This window comes from Barbus barbus (genome assembly GCF_936440315.1).
Source record: "Barbus barbus genome assembly, chromosome: 6".
In the NCBI taxonomy this organism is placed as follows: Eukaryota; Metazoa; Chordata; class Actinopteri; order Cypriniformes; family Cyprinidae; genus Barbus; species Barbus barbus.
This window is the reverse complement of record NC_136734.1, coordinates 2338294-2357957: the sequence shown is the minus strand read 5'-3', so window position 1 is coordinate 2357957 and position 19664 is coordinate 2338294. Positions and strand designations below refer to the sequence as shown.

The following is a 19664-nucleotide window of genomic DNA, read 5'->3' as shown; positions in this document are numbered from 1 at the left end:
CACTTTTTTATTGATACTTCTGATTTTATTGATACTTCTGAATTTTTGTAGCATCAAAAATTGGCATTTTGTTTACAGTATACAGTGGGGTATAAAAGACTGTGACCTCATTGAAATTTTATTGCATTGCATTTAAACCTGAAAATAAAGTTTTCGAATTGAAAAGAAGAAAAGATAAGAACAAACATTCAAGTATTTAGGTGACTAATCAAATGTAATTTGAAGTAAATGAGAGTAGATTGAAGAAAATAAGTGCCATTGATCATGTGACTCTTTGTATAAACAGTCAAATGTTCTTCTATTGAATCTTATAATGCTCTTTTAAACATCTGAAATCACACTTGAGGTTTTGTTCATATTGAAGTGTGAAATACAAAAGAAGATCATTTTTAGTAGTGATCTCTATCTTTTGGACCACACTGTATGTATGTATGAAACCCCTTTGACCCAGATAAACTGATCCTGTCTTAACATGTAGTTTTAGGGTACAGGGGGGTGTGTGTGTGTGTGTGTGTGTGTGTGTGTGTGTGCGTGTGTGTGTGAGTGTAGCCTCTGGTTAAGAAGGAAGCACACCCCCTCACAAACCTCTGTGCCAACTGTTGTATAACAAACTTGTTAAATGAGAGGGGCCCTAAAACCCTACATTATTTATGCCCTTGTTTTTGTGTGTGTGTGTGTGCGTGTGTGTGTGTGTGTGTGTGTCTGTGTCTGTGTGTGTGTGTGTGTGTGTGTGGTGTGTGTGTGTGTGTTTGCATGCAATGAAAAGTGAGAACTGAATGGATGACATTAAGATTTAGATGTGTGTGCTGAGCATCCGGCACAGACGGACAAGTGTATTGGAGTTTTGTGTGTGTGTGTGTGGGGGGGGGGGGGTTTACATACAGTAGATGTAATTTGGAAACAAAACTGTCCCCACAATCTGAAAAAAGTGTAAAATGATGAATTAATGCAAAACTGTAAATTAAAAGAAAAGTTTCCTTGTGGGTTTGTGTTCGTTTTGATGATTGTAATGAACTGCTGGAATGTGCTCCTGTAGATGTGTGTGTAGGGGGCGTGTGTTTATGTAACGGGCTTGGGCTCTATATAAGCTCCTGCGCCGGGACTCTGTGCTCAGAATTCAGCTCTCGAGGCTCTGATTCCAACACACTCCAGACAAGCTCTGCAGTAGCCATGGCAACCGCCCTGCTGGGATTGCTGGGAGTTTTGCTCTGTGCCCTTGCCGTCAGTTCTGAGGTCACGCCACAGGCCGACTTCGACATCAAGGGGGTAAGACTGCAAGATTGGGATTCAAATATAGGTTACAATTAAATTTAAATTTTTACTTATTTTATCTTTTTATTTGTTACAATTTTTTAATTTGTTACTATATATGTGTGTGCATGCACATATATATATATATATATATATTAGTGTTGTCAAACGATTAATCGCGTTTAATCGCATCCAAAATAAAAGTTTTTGTTTACATAATATATGTGTGTTATTATTATTATTATGTTATAATATATTATATTATTTTGAATATATAAATACACACATACAGTATATATTTTGGAAGTATTTACATGCATATAAATGTATATGTTTATATTCTTGTATTTTATATTATATATAAATATATTTAATACATAAACATAACATATTTTTCTTCAATATAAACATGCATGTGTTTGTATTTACATCTGCATAAATATATACAGCACACACATATATATTATGTAAACTAAAAATTTTATTCTGAATGTGATTAATCGCGATTAATCATTTGACAACACTAATATATGTATATTAGTATATATATATATATGTATGTATTTCATGCAACAACAAAAAAAATTACATTTTTGTATGAGTTTTTATATTTCAGTATCAAACATTAAATGTATAATTCAGAAATTATTATTATTTTTTTTATTCCTACATTTTAGGTTAAACAGAAAATAATATTTTAGGTGCTTTAGTGTCAGGGCATAGACCCATTTATTCATACATACATAATTTATTTTAATTTTTGTTGCACAAAAACTTGTATCATCATTCAATTTATAATTTTGAAACGCTTAAAAATTACTATAATTTCTGTGTCTATTAGAGTAGTTAAAATGTTTGTATTTTTCAGCTTGTATATTTTGGGTGCTTTTGTGTCATTGCAGCTACCCATATATTTCAAGCAAAAATAAATAAATCTTTCATAAAACTTTTTGCATGACTTTTTATATTACGAAATGCATATCAAACATTAAATTCATCATTTAGAAATGCTCCAAAAAAAAGATGGCACTTTTAACTATATTTTGTGTGTCAACGGTAGGTGTATGTTTTGGTCATGGCTGCTACTATCATGCAAAAAAAAAAAAAAATATATATATATATATATATATATATATATTGCATAATATATATAGTTTTATATTATAAAACTTGTATCAAACATTAAATGAATCATTTAGAACTATATTTTTTTTAACTAGATTTTCAACAGAAAGTGTATATTTGGGTGTTTAGTGTTGATGTGTGTCCTTCAGGTGTCTGGGAAATGGTACCTGATTGGTTTTGCCACCAATGCCGAGTGGTTTGTTGCCCGCAAGGCGAACATGAAGATGGGTGTCGCCATGCTGACCCCGACTGATGAAGGAGATCTGGAGATGGCATATTCCAGTCTCAAGTAAGACAACCTGATCACTAAAAAAAAGAAACTATTAATAAAATCGTCTCATGTCGTATGATTTGAACCCTTAACCTTAATCCTGTTTTTCCAGTCCTGATGGCACATGCTGGAGAATGAACCATCTGGCTCAAAAGACGGATATTCCAGGGAAATTCAGCTTCCGCAGTGAACGTAAGGAAGATAGCGTTTATCTAGACATGAAAGACGGTAGTGATTTATTCAGGATTCAGATGGGAAATGATGTGTTTCCTCAGGCTGGGAGACTGATAATGACATGCGTGTCGTTGATGTGAAGTATGATGAATATGCTTTGATCCACACCATCAAGACCAAAGCCGATTCCACCACGCTTCTCAACAAACTCTATGGTAACTAACTCCTCTTTAAAATGTAGTATTTTCATTTTTAGCAGGTTTTGAATTTAGGCATCTTCACATAAAAACTAAAGACAGTCAGGTTAGATGTCATAATGAATTCAATGCTGATGAAAATGGGGCTCTGAGGAATAGACTTACCCATATGGCAAAAAATTCTGGACAAAATATATTTTAAATATATGCGGTATGCAATTATCTTAAATGAAATACATATTTAAAATTAAAAATATGTATTTTAAGCCTTTTCTTATGAGCGTAAATCTCATGTTCCTCAGCCAGCTCTGATAATGAAAACACTTACTGAAGTTTGCGCTGATTCTGAATTGTTCTCATGACATTTGTGAAGGCCGAACCCCAGACCTGAGCCAGGACGTCCTGGATAAGTTCACTGAGTTTTCACTGGAGCAAGGCATTCTGCCTGAGAACATCGCTATCCTGCCTAAAAATGGTAAAACACTGTTAAAAACACTCTTATAAACACTAAATATGAGTGGATCTAGGCCTGACGTGAGCATGTTTTCTCTCCAGGCGAGTGCCCTTGATGTGCTGATGAATCCTGACTGATTTATGATGACTGTAGTTGATCATTTAAAGTGCCTCTAGTGTTTTCTTCTCTCACTGTCAATCCTTTCACCCTCCAAGTTCTTTCCATCAATTCTTCATGAGTTTGGACCAATAAAATCTTTTGTGAATTTGCTTTGAGGCATTTGTGTTGTGATTTTTATGTATTTAGCTTGTTAACTGTCAGTCACAGAAAATGACATTTCCAACTTAAATTGTTGTAAATATTGAATACTTTGGAGCAGTTGGTCTCTTTTTAAAGACATTTAGCAGATTATTGTAGAAGTGAAAAGCTAGTGAACGTTTAAGTTTATGAAAACATCAAATGTAAAATTGCAAGTCTTCATAAAATGACTTTCAAGCATGTACGCACCAGCGATATACTCGTTAAAACAAATATACTAAACTTTTTAAAAATAAACTGAAATAAAGCATGAAATGTAAATAAATACATGTTTCAGCTAGTTGCAAAGGCTTTACTTAACCAAAATAAATACATTTATAATAGATGAAATAAGTATAAAAACTAGTTAAGTAAACTCGTTAATAAAAACAGTTTTTTTTTATTGTTTTTATATAATTTCATATAGAAATTAATAAAAGCAATTTTTAAATTTTTTAAAATTTGATATATTTTAAAACCACAATAAAAATGAATATGAAATAATAATAAAAATAACTAAATAAAAAAATTTAACTAATAGAAAATTACAAAAACAACAAAAATACTGAAACTAAAAATATAACTAAAACAACATTAAAATAAATCTTAAAAACTTTAAACTAACTGAAGTAAAAATACACACACACATATATATATATATATATATATATTAAATATATATTTAAAAACAACATTGCCAACATTTCTCAATTTTAGTTTACCATGATGTACTAAAATAACAAAAAAACTGTAGACATTTATATAGACATACACAACTATTAATGACAAAATTACTAAAACTTTAAAAAGAAAATTAAGAATATTAATAAAAACTAATATCTCATCTCAATGATACCAAAATAACTTTACACTGTAAATACACAACTTTTAAAGATACTGAGAAATAATTTCCTGAATAAATAATAAACCTGATGAACTTATACATTGTTTACCTTGAATTCAAGATAAATCGCTTTGGACAGAAGCATCCACCGCATGAAGAAATGTAAATGGGAATGCTCATTATCATATAAAAAGACCTCTAAAACGTTGTGCATTTCCATAATGAAGAACAGAGGATGCAGGAAAATACTTTGCCTTTTATTTCCTTTTTTATCATTTTTTAAACAAATGTGAAGATACATCCATGACAACACAAAGTTCTGAAGTCCTCTTTCCGAAGTGTTTACATCTACACTCTCTCTTTACAGATCTGTGTACAAAACAATAAGTTATAGTCCCATAGATTCCTACTTACATTTAACTATACAACAAAGTTTAAACAGTGACCAAATAAATATCTGCAGTATAAAAATGATCACAGGAAGAGAGGGAGAGAGAGAGAGGAAGGCCCGGGAGCGTCGGGAGGAAGTGCTTCCCTTCCCGACCGATGGCATCGTTTTTGCTAATCATTGCTAATGGTTCTGTTCGGACACAAAGAGAGGCTGTTTCAGTGCTTCGAGGTCGAGTTCCTTTAGAAACCTCTGGCCAATCACATGCAAAGCTGGACATCATCCATCACAGGTTAGTGGAATTGTGACCCGAATAAGCGTCATTTGATTCGATTTACGTGATGCACAAACACAAAACAGCGCATTTCCAACATGACTCGCCTTGTGGAGTCCAGCTTTTTGTCACGTTTTGGTAATGAGTAAAGGATGCACACTTTCAGTGAGGTCTGACAGCGACTGTTAAGACAATTAGTGGGTATTAGTGTGTATTTGCATTGACCGTATGTGAAGAGTACCATCACTATGAAGTCGCCAAGATGAGAGAGTCACCTGGTGAAGTCGGCAAACATATCTGATGCATTGCTTTGAGCATAAACCGGAAAAATCATCAACCATAATCATACATACACACACATACAGATCATTTGGAATCTCCTCGTAGTTGTCCTTATTAAACTAAATTCATACTGCATGTCGTGGATACTGACAAAAGATCAAATTGGCCAGATAACTTATCAATAAGGTTATCAAAAATGATATAATTGGCATATACTGTATCTAATATAGTGTATGTTTAGAATTCATATGGCTGAGTCTCAAAGGAAAAACACACGTCCAGGTCAAATTTCACCCCAAAAATAAAAGATATTACAATATATTTTGAAGCTTGAACATTGAGTGACACTGACTTATCATTTATGTATTTGTACATTTATTTTATACAACAGCAGTGAAATTTTAAATACAAATCATTGTAATGCAATATTTTTTTGGTTGATTTTATACTATGAATACACTGAAAAGAAAAACGGTGTAGGAATAATTTTCACATATATTTACAAGAAATTAGAAAATAACACATTGAATTAAATGGGAAAGGTCAAGACAGAAATGCACTGGAATTTTTTCTTTTTTTCAAAAGATGTAAATAAAACATTAATTATTGGAGGACGTTTTGCAAGAAAATACTATTAAAGTCTTTATACTTAAAAATGTGCATTTAATTCATTGTGACTTTTGTGAAATTTAACAAGTGAGAATTGTTTCTACACCATTTTTATATTATTATTTTCAGTTCCAATAATTCCTATTCATTTTCCAATGGTTATGTACATTACTGTAACATAAAAACTGTATTTACTGCAATACGATGATTTGTATTTAAATTAGCACAAAAGTAGAACTAAAAACTATTGTTTTCCTTTGATTTTGGGGTTAGATTTGACCCAGACAGGCTGAGATTTACCCATTTACTTCACATCCCTGTGGTCCCATACATCCAAGTGAAATGCATTTAAGTCAACTTACAACATGAGAAAACATTTACCTTTGCATGATTAAAATCTGTCGTATTAGCGCAGAATTCAAGCTTTCTTATAATTACACAGACTAAAGGGGCTATCTGGTCTCACAGACCCAAAATGCCAGAGGTGCTTTATTAAACAACTTTGCTCATAAGCTGCATGGACTCGATCCAGAAAGTAAAAAAAAATCTAAACAAAATTTAGTTCTGAATAAATCTTTAAAAAAAAATGACATGAATGGCTTTTTTTCATACATTCCTTTTTAAACATATTAATTACAGATGATGCTGTATCTGTTTTTCCCTCATCATCAGATCAGATCATATGCACATTTTGCAATCATTATAAGTTTGAGAGACCAGATATTCCCTATAACCTTATCCTGATCTCACACGTGTTGCAAAATAAGGCAATGTCCTCGGTGCCAATGGAAAACAGTCCGATACCTTTCCAATGTGTTTCTGACATGATTAAAATCATTTCCTGATGTCCATGTTTTCAAACAGCTATCTATCAGACGGACATGCTAGTAAAGTGCAAGACAGATATCAATCACATTGTCCTATATTCATAGAGCATTTCAGAGAGGTTATGTTATCTCCTCCATGACAGACTGAATGCAATACTCTGAAACGCTTCAGGAATATGCACCTGATCCCAGAGGCTGGATGCACATGTTAGGTTCATCTATTAAGAGGACAAAACCAAACTGAAATGCATTGAAAAACATAAAACATCTACAGTTAAAGGATTAGTCTGGCCAAAATAAAAAATGTCATTATTTACTCACCCTCTAGTCGTATGCTTTTATTATTAATATTAATTTCTAAAGTGGAGGGGAAGATGTTCAATGAGCAACAACATAAATTTGGGTCTGTCCTCAAACAAATATATCATACGACTTCAGAAGATCTGGAATATAACCCACAAGCATTATTTTAATATTTATATAAAACATTATTATAATATAAAGAAAATTTGTTAAATAAATTTTTTTTTTTTTTTAAATTAATACCTTTTATGTTCATTGGAAAAAAGTCAGTCAAGCTAATTATAAACAACATGAGGGCAAGTAAATTTTCACATTTTAAATTTTAGAGTGAACTGTTCCTTTAAAGGGATATTTCACCCAAAAAACTATTTTCTGTCATCATTCACGATGTTCCAAATGTGTATGACTTTCTTTCGATTGTGGAACACAAATGGAGATATTTTGAAGAATGCCAGTAACTAAAAGATAGAATGGAAGTCGATGGCTACCCAAATTCTTCAAAATATCTTTTTTTGTGTTACAATGGAAGTCAATGGGACCTGAAACTGTTTGGTTACCAACACTGTTGAGAATATCTCCATTTGTGTTCCAGTGGAATAGAAGTCAATGGGAACCAAATCTGTTCTTCAGCAGAACAAAGAAATGCAAACAGGTTTGAAAACAACACGAGGGTGAATGAATGATGACAGAAATTTCATTTTCAGCTGGACTGTTCCTTTAAGACTGGAGACCATGTAATCATAAACAACTTGAAAGCACTTCCAGCCTATATCACTAAACACTTTTCTCTCGTATAAAAACACAACACACACACTGCTATGCATGGTAAGAAGCCCAGTACAGAGGTTGCCAACATGAGGGAGGGTGATTTCCAATCACTGGTTGCTTTAGTGTGTTTACAGAAGTGAGCGGAGAAAGAGGAGGAGCTCATTCTGCCGGCACCATGTCTTTATGGTGCCTCATAATGTGCTGGTTTTTCTCCGAAGGTCTCCGGAAGCCCTTCGAACAGTACTGACAGCGATGCGGATAGTCCTTAGTATGGATGGAAATAACGTGTCTTTTGAACCCAGACGCATCCCCTGTGCTGTAGTCGCAATACTGACACTGATACACCCTCCGTTCTCGCGGACCCTTTGCGCCGCCGCCTTTCTTTACAGCAGGCGCTGCTAACTGCGCCGCACCTATAGTCCTCTTGGGGGTGGGCTTTTCTGTGGGCGGGGCTTGTGGCGGCGACGCCTCCGTGGACGGAGTCGGCGACTGCGCCAGCTGCTGCTGTTCCTTAGTGTGAACGGACAAGATATGGCGGCTGAGAACGAACGGGTCTGCAATCTTGAAGTTGCAGTGGCGGCACTGGTGCAGTTTCTTGGCTTTATGCGACGCCGAGTGTTTCTTAAGCTCGGATGGCCGGTGGAAGCCTTTCCCGCAGACGGCGCATTTATGCGGGTAGTCTTTAGTGTGCACGGAAATGACGTGCCGCTTCAGGTCGCTGGAGTTGGAGCTGCGATGGTCGCAGTGGCTGCACTGGTGTCCCCGAGCGTCCTCGTGCGTAGCCGCATGCTGCGTCAGCTCGTCTTCCTCGCTGAAGGTCTGGCCGCAGTGCTCGCAGCGAAACGGCAGTTCGCGACTGTGCTTCGTCTTCACATGCGTCTTCAGATTGGACGAGTCGGCCGATTTGTAATCGCAGTACATGCACGAGTACGGCTTCTCGCCGGTGTGCGTGCGCATGTGTTTCTTTAGCTCCGACGGATGGCGGAAACCCTTGCCACATTCCACGCAAATGTGCGGGAAGCTCTTACTGTGCACGGCCAGCAGGTGGCGATTGAGCAACCCTTGCTCAGCAGTCTCGTAATCGCAAAACTTGCATTTGTGCGTCTTACTCGCGGCGGCGGGAGGAAGCGGCGACGCGATGGCCGTGGGCGACTTCTGCTCCTGGTGGTGGTGCTGGAGACGGTGTGAGAACAGCGCCGCCTGCTGGTGGAACTCTTTACCGCAGGTCTCGCACTCAAACGGCACTTTGTTGCTGAGCGCATGCACCTCCATGTGGTTGTGCAGACTGGCTTTTTTGTTGGTGGTGAAGTCGCAGTCCGTGCACTGGTACTTTTTGCGACTCAACACGTCCTGGTGGTGGTTGCGAGTGTGGCGCTTGAGGAAGCCGCGGGATTTGAATTTCTTACCGCACAGCATGCAGGGGTAGACAGTCAGAGGCTGTCCATACGGACCGATGATGATCGCTGGAGATAAATGAGAGGAGACAAAAAAGGATAGTAAGAGGATAAAAGAGAATCAGTTTTGTAGCCAATAGCTGATAGAATACAATATGCAACTAGGGATATTAAATAAAACTATTTACTCATTTTTGATGATTTTCACAGAAATTTCATGGCCCCCAGAATATTTTGTTGTATGAATATCTGAACATGCAACACATCTAAATAGAGAACAGACCCTCTACTTTTAAACTTTTAAAGCTTCAAGCATTCGTTTTTTATCAACACTTGAATGTAGGAAAGCTTCATTAAAAAAAAGCAACATTTTGAGCAAAAAGCTGATAAAAAAATAATCACATTTTTATCAAATACTACATCCGCATCATATTCAGTACAATGATCAAAGAAAAAATGCAGCAGATCACTTCCATCAGCATCCCCAAAGCTTGCACAGTCCTTTACCACTTCCTGGATCGACATTTCACTCTGTAACATTAGGGAGTTTTCATTTATATGCAGTTAGTGTTGATGATAGCATTATTTTTCATATGCATACATAGGACATTGTTTGTTCTGCGTCTTCCTCGCCTCTGTTTTTGAGTGGCACTTTCTAGACTCATTCAGGAGATGTGTAATTGCTCCTCCGAGTGTATAACAGCGAGTTTGGCAGGGAATCGTTGTCTCATGAATAACGGAAAATTCCATGTTTGGTGGGAAATGAGTTAAAAACACTGTTGTTAACTGAAATGCAATAAACTAAAATAAACTAACTTCTAACTTCATTTTTAAGATGAAGCACTAAAATTGGTAAATTCATTAAAATTACTAACTGGAAATAAATAAATGAAAAGTGAGCTAAAACAAAAAATAAAATCATACATAAAAAATAAAAACTGAAATTGAAAAACATAAATGGTCATTTAAAAAAAAAAAACAACAACATTACAAAATAAAAATACTAAAACTAAAATAAAAATCTGATAATATAAAAAAATGCAGCTGATATAATATAGATACTACCAGGTTTGTCGTTAACTATAACTAATAAAACTAAATTTTTTTGGTTCATTGGAATAAAGATGAAGTACAATAAAATATAACAGTAGATGAAAATATCACTAAAAATTCAACAATTTAAAAATGAAAGTATAAAAACTAAAATAATACTAGATACAACTAGGCAATGAGACACTCAAAACTGCTGAAATATGACAATTTAACATTTACAAATTATTAAATTTGCTGTAAAATATTTGAAAAAACACAAAAATGCTTATTTTGTTTCCAACATCAATGTAAAAATTTATATTTTTGTATATTGGAAAAAAAATCATATTTCTGCTTTTTTTCACCACTTTTAATCATCCTTTTCTTTTACTTTAGTTAATTTGAAATGGTCTTGCAGCGTGATGCATAACGCTACAAACATCCTATGTGATCTGCAATTTCCTGTAAAGATTAGCACTTTCAAAGCAATTCTAAAAAACCTAAGATTTATTAAGAAGTTAGTGAGAGGTGAGCGTGCCGATACCTGTTTGGACCTGTCGGGGTTCAGCTCGTCTCTTGTTCTTGCCGTGTTGCCGGTTGAGTTTGTCCAGTGCATCCGACTCGTCAATGTGCAGTAATGCGCTCGCTGCTCCGTTCCGGTTCTCACAGCCCTCATCCGCACCTGCTTACCAAACACACGAGAGCATATTCAAAATCATTTATTATTAGAAGAAACATCCTAATCAATGCAAAACCACAACTTTATTGTAGCTCAAAATACTCATATGTGACCACAAAACCAGTCACAAGTAGCATTATTTAGCGACTATATTTGTAGCAATAGCCAATAATACATTATATGGGTCAAAATGATCGATTTTTCATTTATGCCAAAAATCATTAGGATATTAAGTAAAGATCATGTTCCATGAAGATATTTTGTACATTTCCTACAGTAAATGCATCAAAACTTCATTTTTGATTAGTAATATGCATTGCTAAGAACTTCATTTGGACAACTTTAAAGCTGATTTTCTCAATATTTAGATTTTTTTTTTTTTTGCACCCTCAGATTCCAGATTTTCAAATAATTGTATCTCAACCAAAATACTGTCCTATCCTAACAAACCATACATCAATGGAAGGCTTATTTATTATAAATCTCAATTTCAAAAAATGTACCCTTATGACTGGTTTTGTGGTCCAGAGTCACATATCAGTCAACCACTATTAAAGACGACATTAAAGTACAGGAAGTCATAAACAGACCTATGTTACTGCAATCCTGTGTTTCTAGATAGATTTAGTTTAACTTGACATACTAAAATAACTAAAACTAAAACCGTATGGACAAAAACACAAAACTACTAAAAATGACAAAACACACAATAAAAATTAAAATGAACCTTTTCCAATTTTATGAATGATTATTTTAGGTTCAAGTGTGTGTGAGGATTAGTACGGCTGTATGCAGTGCCATCTGCTGTTCAAAACTAAGCTCAGAATCGACTTGAGAAAGAATAGCAATGCATTCGGAATCATTTCTCGAGGCATCGTTTTATTTTCCCAGCCCAACCATTTAGATTGCAGCTATACTACATGATCTGGATTTGCAGGGTCAGTGAAATGCCGACTCCTGACCGTATGCAGCGGCCCACGCGACGGGCATGAAGTCCTTGCTGAGGGCAGTGCTGTCATACGGCCTGTCGTGAGGAACCGGCTCCTCTCCTCCAACCACCACCTCCATGTACACCTCGTCCGAGAGCTTAGATCCTCCTGCACACAAAACACCGCAAACTGCACATAAACAACGGATAAACACACAATAACAGCGTCTAAAATTACAACGTCACATTTACGATAACATCAACACAAGTAGTGTGTCTCATGCCGTTTCAATGCTTCAAATCACAGAGTTATTGCAAAAAACACGTTATTGCATTATGCAGCTTAAAAAACAGAAAGGAGTAGATCTGGGACAATAATAACTACATTTTCAAACCAGGAACCAAAGGAATCAGACACACGTCCTCCTCAATGTCTACAGTGCTGGTTTGACACGTTCCCCTAAACTTACATAATTTGGCATTTGTAGCACAGAAAGAACAAAGCGCTTTGAGCAAAAACTAAATGTCTATTTGAGCTTTTGCAGCCAATATCAAGCAAACACGGTCATATCAGCGTGAATCACTTTATAGATCGCATTAACACTATACATTCACAATATAGATATTTCTGGTGGAAATTTAACAAAAACAAAATATTATATATGAAATAAAACAGTATAATAAAGAATTACATATTAAATAACAAATATTATACATTAAATATATATTATATATTAAATAATGATCATGCTATATTTGGATAATCCAGTGAATTAAATACTTTTTAATATTTTAATACTTTCTCTTTGTACTTGGAACTTATTAGACAAAGCAAAAGATCAGATGATTCATTTTAAACCAGTCTTAAATCGCTGGGGTATATTTGTATTAATAGCCAAAAATACATTGTATGGGTCAAAATTATTGATTTTTCTTTAATGCCAAAAATCATTAGGATATTAAGTAAAGATCATGTTCCATGAAGATATTTGGTAAATTTCTTACCATAAATATATCAAAACTTAATTTATAATTAGTAATATGCATTGCTAAGAACTTCATTTGAACAACTTTAAAGGTGATTTTCTCAATATTTAGATTTTTTTGCACCCTCAGATTCAAGATTTTCAAATAGTTGTATCTCAGACAAATATTGCCCGATCATAACAAATAGGACGTACATCAGTGGAAAGAGTATTTATTCAGCTTTCAGATTATGCATAAATCTTAATTTTGAAAAATTGACTGTTATGACTGGTTTTGTGATCCAGTGTCATATTTCAGCTTAAACTAAACGGAAATAAGTTTCAGTTTTTTATTTTTTTGTGTTATTAAATAATAACCACACCAATAAAACAGCTTTACATTATAAAACACTTGAGTTCAAAACTAAGGACTCAAAAGAGTCTAAAACTAATTTTATAAAACAGACAGTTGTTTTACAATTTTTCAATATCATTGCAATTTAAAATAACTGTTTTCTATGTGAAGATATTTTACAATATAATTTATTCCTGTGATTCCAGCATTCAGTGTCACATGATCCTTCAGAAATCATTCTAATTTGCTGATTTGCTGCTCAAGAAACATTTCTGATTATTATCAATGTTAACAGTTGTGCTGCGTCATATTTTGAAGGGTTTTCAGAGTTTGTCACCATCAGTCTGTGTGTGATGAGCGTCTCCCACAGACATGTAGACCATCTTCTCTCTCAGCGGCCGGACCACAGGCTCAGCCAGAGCGACCGCCTCGTTCTCTCCGAGATCCACCGTCTCTCCTGCACACAGAGTTAAACAACCAGTCCTATTACTGGACTACATCCTCCTCTCATGCTATTAAAATAACAGACAGCTTCAACAAAAAAAATAAGGATTTATGTTTTGTTTCTCCGTTTTATTTTTTTACTTTGTCCTAGCTACATTTTCACTCACCCTGAAGTAAAAATGAAAAATGTTCTAGCCTGGCTGAGCACCAGCAACTACCTCTATATATGATACACACTGGGACACAAATCTCCACAATCATGATGCATCATAATTGGATCAGAACTGAAGTTGTGCCAAACGCCCAAGAAAGACCCAGGAGATTATGTGAATCTGAGTTTCAATTTCTTTGAAGTCATTGAACTAAAGGTTTCGTCAATGAGCCCAAGACAGTGCTGCTCCTGTTAACTAAAACTATTATAAATCATAAAAAATAAAACTAATAATATATTTAAATGAAATGAGAAATGTTGCATTAGCAACTAATTGAAATTTTGAAAGTTTAAGTACTAAAATTACTAAAACTTAATCTGCAATAAATTAAAGCTAAATAGGAAATTGGAATATTACAGAATATTAAAATACCGAATAATAAATAAGATATTAAAAAAGACCCAATTAAAAAAGGACAAGAGCTCATAACTAAAATCAAATATTTTAAAGAAAATATAACATTCAAAAAAAGAAAATGAAACAAACTTCAGATGACAAACTAAAGAGAAATTACAAATGTAGCCTTGGCAACGAAGTGAAATAAGGTTAAGCTGGAGTACTAAAATTTCTAAAACCAAAATAATAAATTAAAGCTACATTAGAAATATTATTATAAAATATTATAATATTATATAACACTACAAAAACTAATGACAAAAGCCCATAACTATAAACTAAATTATTTTAAACTACAAACTGAACATAAAATAAAACAAACATTACATGAAAATTGGCAACAAACTGAAATTACGAAAACTGGAATAAAATAAAAGCTAAATAGAAATATAAAAAAATTAATATTATTATATAATATTCTAAAAGTTAATAACTGACAAAAGCACAACTAAACATTTTTTAATGCAAAAAATAAAAATAATAAATATAAAAGCTAATTCAAAATACTTTAATTGTATAGAAATAATACTAAAGTAGCACAAAATCTCTCGTTCACTCACCAAGGTCGTCTTCTCCAGAGTCTGCTTTAAAGATGTAAACTTTAATGACTTCCTGTCCGTCCTCATCCTTCTCCACCTCCTGATCATCTATCGCCCCCTCGACCGTCACCTCCTCTCCGTCTCCAGACACCATCTTACCCGCGTCATCCACTGCAGGACGAACAACAGACTCCATCATTAATTATGAACAGATGACACTTTGATCAGAATCCTTTTTATGATGATGATAAAGAGAAAGGAGACTTTGGAACTGTAACATTAAACTAAATACTACTTATATTATATATTTAAATATCATGTGTTAAAGTCTATTTTTGCAAAATCTAAACTATGAAACAAATGAATGAATAAACAAACAAATAACTGATTGAATAAATAAACAACTTTAACAAATTAACTGGCAAATAAGTGATCAAATGAACAAAACCACATAACTAAAAATTTTGACAAATTAAAAGCTGAAGATATAAAATTTTAAATCTAAAATGAAACATTAGATGACAAACATAAAAGTAAAACTTAAATGAAACAAAATTTAAAGCTAAAAAGAGACTTCAAAAACATATTATAGCTTATTATAGCACATATATAAACTACTAACAATAACGAAAGCACATAATGAAACAAAATGTAATTATTTTTAAATGTAAAACTGAAGATATTTAAAAACAGCTTTACTAAAATGACAAAATAATAAAATAATATGTAAAAAAATATTATATAATTTTATAAAAACTAATAACAATGGCAAAAGCACATAACTTAATAAAAATATTTTTTTTTTATTAAAAACTGAAGATGCAACAAAAAACACAAGCATTAGATGAAACACTAAAAAGAAAATCCAGCCTTGGCATCTAACTGAAATAAGTTTGAGGTGCTAAAAAAATATATTGCGTAATACTGTAAAAAGTAATAAGAATGAATTGTTATATGTGAGAAATTGAAGGTGCTTACAAACAAACTCAAAAATAAAATGTAGCCTTGGCAACTAACTGGAATGAGTTTAATAACTAAAACTAAATTTGAAACGATAAACTGAACCAAAGGAACGCATGAGCGAATCAAGCGACAGAATGGCCGAGCGACTGAACGATTCTGTGAATTACAGGAGATCATGAGGTAATCTCCGCAGCCGTCCGAGTCCTGCTCAGCATCCCTCCCCTCCGTCACCAGAACATCCTCCGTCATCTCTGCCATGGCAACGCCATCCTCCTCTTCCTCCTCGCCCTCCAGTGACATCACGCAGGTCTCCACGGCAACGCCCTCGTCGTCGTCGCAGTGAACGTACTCGGCGACCACGTCCTCCACAGCGTCCTGGATGACGAGCTCATCGGAGGAGAAGCCGTGGACAGACGCGGCCTCACCCTCCACCTCTGACACCAGCACCGTCTCCTGCAGCTCCACCACATACTCCTCCTCCTCCTCCCCCGCACCTCCCTCATCTGCAACAACACACACATCTACTGTCTGCACTTCATAACCACCACTGCTTACTACAGTTCAACTACATATGTGACCCTGGAGCACAAAACCAGTCTTAAGGGTCAATTTTGTGAAATTGAGATTTATATAAGCTTTTTTAAATAACTTTCCATTGATGTATGGTTTGTTATGATAGGAAAATATTTGGCCGAGATACAACTATTTGAAAATCTGGAATCTGAGGGAGCAAAAATATCAAAATATTGAGAAAATCTCCTTTAAAGTTGTCCAAATTAAGCTCTTAGCAATGCATATTACTAATCATAAATGAAGTTTTGATATATTTACAGTAGGAAATTTACTAAATATCTTCACGGAACATGATCTTTACTTAATATCCTAATGATTTTTGGCATAAATTAAAAATCTATCATTTAGATCCATACAGTGTATTGTTGACTATTGCTACATATATACCTGTGCTACTGATGACTGCTTTTGTGCTGCAGGGTCTCATATAGATACATACTGCTTTATATCAGCTTGGGGCGGGGGGGTGCTGACAACAATAAAAGCAGACATCATGATAATTATTATTATAAATAAATATAAATACATTTATATTTATTACTTAACATAATTACATACTTTTGATTATAATTATATATATTTTAAAATGTAATTATATTAGAATATTCATTATAGCAATACATTCTAAAAACATTTTTCAATGTAATAATTTTTAAATATATTTTGTTGCCCATATCTTAATATTTTAATAATTAAAACTCTTAATTGCTCATAATGAAATATACACTAAATATGAATAAGTAATGCATATGAATGTACATTTATAATTAATATACTTTTAATTCTATTACAAAAATAATATTTCTATATATTTTGTTTTGCATTATGCCATCTAATATATTTGTGTTTGTATGTAAAATTATGTTTTTAATCAAGCAGATTTGTTTCAATTATGTTTATCTTAATTATGTATATTTTTCCCCTTTTAATATATTTGTAATTTTAATAATTAGCAATTATTAATAATAATGCAAGACAAATGTAAGAATTATTATTCATCATTAATAATTAGAATTTCTAATTAAATATGATATATGTACACACACATGTAATTATAATTCTATATTATTAAAGAATATATTTGTATTTAAAATGATTATTTATTCATATTCACATGCCACATATGCCATACGTGTGTGTGTGTGTGTGTAAAATTGTTTGTTAATCATGCAGATTTATTTCAATTATGTATATTTTAATTAGGTATATTTATGTATATTTTTGATCCCATTTAATATATTGATAATTTTAATATGTGTTAGTAATTATTAATAATAATGCAATAAAAATGCAAGAATTATTATTCATTGTTAATAATTGTAATTTGTAATTAAACATAATATATGTGTGTGTGTGATTATAATTCTGCATTATTAAAGATATTTATTTGTACTTAAAATGATTATTCATTCATATTCACATTCCTCAAAAATGTACAAAATGTTTCATTATAAAAAAATATAAGTTCAAACTTCTGTAATCAAAAATACTGTTTTGTCCAATCAAATGCTCTCTAGAATGAGAACAACACAACAATGGCAGTAAGTGTTCCAGACACACAAATGAGTGAGCAAACATCCCAGTGTCTTTATTACCTGAGCCATGCAGTATAATCTTTGGCTCTTGGGAACGGAGAGCAAGCCTCGTCACCTCCTCATCCATTGTCTTTATTCTTCATTGGCCACGGCACAACTAACACAACAACACATACAATTCAACCAGAATGTCTGCTAGAGACCATTTATCATAAACAGAGAATAAAAGAGTTAAACAATCATTTATAGCAGAACTACTCTCTCATAAAAAGTAAACACAGAATGGAGCCTTTAGCATAAGAACTGGGAGGATCATAATGTGACAGGCTTCAAGAACTAACGTTAGTTGCCATAATTAAGCATGCAATAGGTTTGAACAGACATGCAAACAGACAGATAAATACGGAGGGAGGCAGACAGACTTATGAATATGAACAGATTATTGACGAACGTGCATGTCCCTTTAATTTGCAAATGACTGCGACAAGAGCGACTGGAAATTAAACATGAGCACCAATAAACGGCTGTGCATTTAATAAAATGATGCAACACGTCTTTAAACCCAACGCAAAATGCATTAAACGCTTCGTGCATGTCAGGAAACACTCGAAGCTTCATGCATTTGAGAAGAATGCATGCAGCAGCGCGCGCCGAAGCTTCCCACCCCCCGCGCGCTGAAGGTTTCCTCGTATTTCAGCACCTGAAACCGGACATAATCATGGCGCCTTGTGACCATAATTTCCCCCCTTTCAATGAAAACAAAACCTGCCTACCCTGCGCGCGCCATTTTGAGCCATAACACACCGCGCGTTCGATTCCCACGCATGCATACGCGCGAGCTTTGCTTTAAAAACAAAGGGGCGTTTGGTGTCGCGTGCATGTAGGAGCATTTATAAACAATAACCCACCCCCAGCGCTTCAGGCCCGAGTGCGGCCTGCGTAAGGCCCGGGGCCCAGCGGCCAATCCGAGGCCTCGCGTCTCCAGTCGCGACGCGCAACATAATGCAACAAAACGTGCAATAACCGCGCATAAACCTGACGCGCGTGTGCAACGAGCGGGCGGGATGAAACCCGCACGGTCCGGTTCGTCGGTATCGGCGCACTTACCGTAGATTGACGCGCGGGGCGGCCTCCAGATTTTCCCCAGGCAGGCCGTCGGATTCCCCCAGACTCGGGCAGGGCTGGAGCGGGAGTTAGCGGGTGCTGGGCGGGCCGCGGAGTGCGCAGGGAGGGCGGAGCTCCGCAGACAGACGCGCTGCAGCCCGCTGCTCCGCCACAGCGCGAGCCGCCGTCAGCGCGAAACGTCACTGCGCAGAGCCGCAGGAAAACACGGAAGGCCGGTGACCGACATTTTTCCGGAGAAAGCGAAGCTAACGGCGAGCGACTGCGAAAATGATCCTGCCAAATGCATAAGCATGCTTTTAACGCACTGTTTAAACATCACCTGCCTAATTATTCATATCAAAGATGCATGTTTTCATTGTTGGGCCCTTAAAAGCGCCCACTGGTTGGCACAGCATTTTCATGCCCACATCACATGACTTAGATAAAATATTGAGTGCACAAATATTAGCGATGGAAATCA

The 19664-nt window shown here is 34.9% G+C and overlaps 2 protein-coding genes across 3 annotated transcripts; one reads left to right on the top strand and one right to left on the bottom strand.

Annotated features, from left to right (window-relative positions):
- Positions 1–1114: 1114 nt before the first annotated feature.
- LOC306870947 (lipocalin) lies at positions 1115–3742 on the top strand. Its single transcript, XM_079418551.1, has 6 exons — positions 1115–1266; positions 2526–2665; positions 2760–2839; positions 2923–3036; positions 3392–3493; positions 3574–3742. The coding sequence occupies exons 1-6, from the start codon at positions 1171–1173 to the stop codon at positions 3585–3587; spliced, it is 546 nt and encodes a 181-aa protein (XP_079274677.1). The 5' UTR covers positions 1115–1170; the 3' UTR covers positions 3588–3742.
- A 3971-nt stretch (positions 3743–7713) lies between these two features.
- LOC306871046 (zinc finger Y-chromosomal protein 1) lies at positions 7714–19372 on the bottom strand. Of its 2 annotated transcripts, XM_079418717.1 has the most exons (8): positions 19187–19372; positions 18140–18236; positions 16139–16474; positions 15030–15179; positions 13755–13874; positions 12132–12266; positions 11035–11172; positions 7714–9527 (listed from the first exon to the last, which is right to left on the bottom strand). In XM_079418717.1, the coding sequence occupies exons 2-8, from the start codon at positions 18204–18206 to the stop codon at positions 8224–8226; spliced, it is 2250 nt and encodes a 749-aa protein (XP_079274843.1). In that variant the 5' UTR covers positions 18207–18236; positions 19187–19372; the 3' UTR covers positions 7714–8223. The 2 variants fall into 2 exon arrangements, with proteins under 2 accessions (XP_079274843.1, XP_079274844.1); XM_079418718.1 differs by lacking the exons at positions 18140–18236; positions 19187–19372 and adding an exon at positions 16932–16981.
- Positions 19373–19664: the final 292 nt, after the last annotated feature.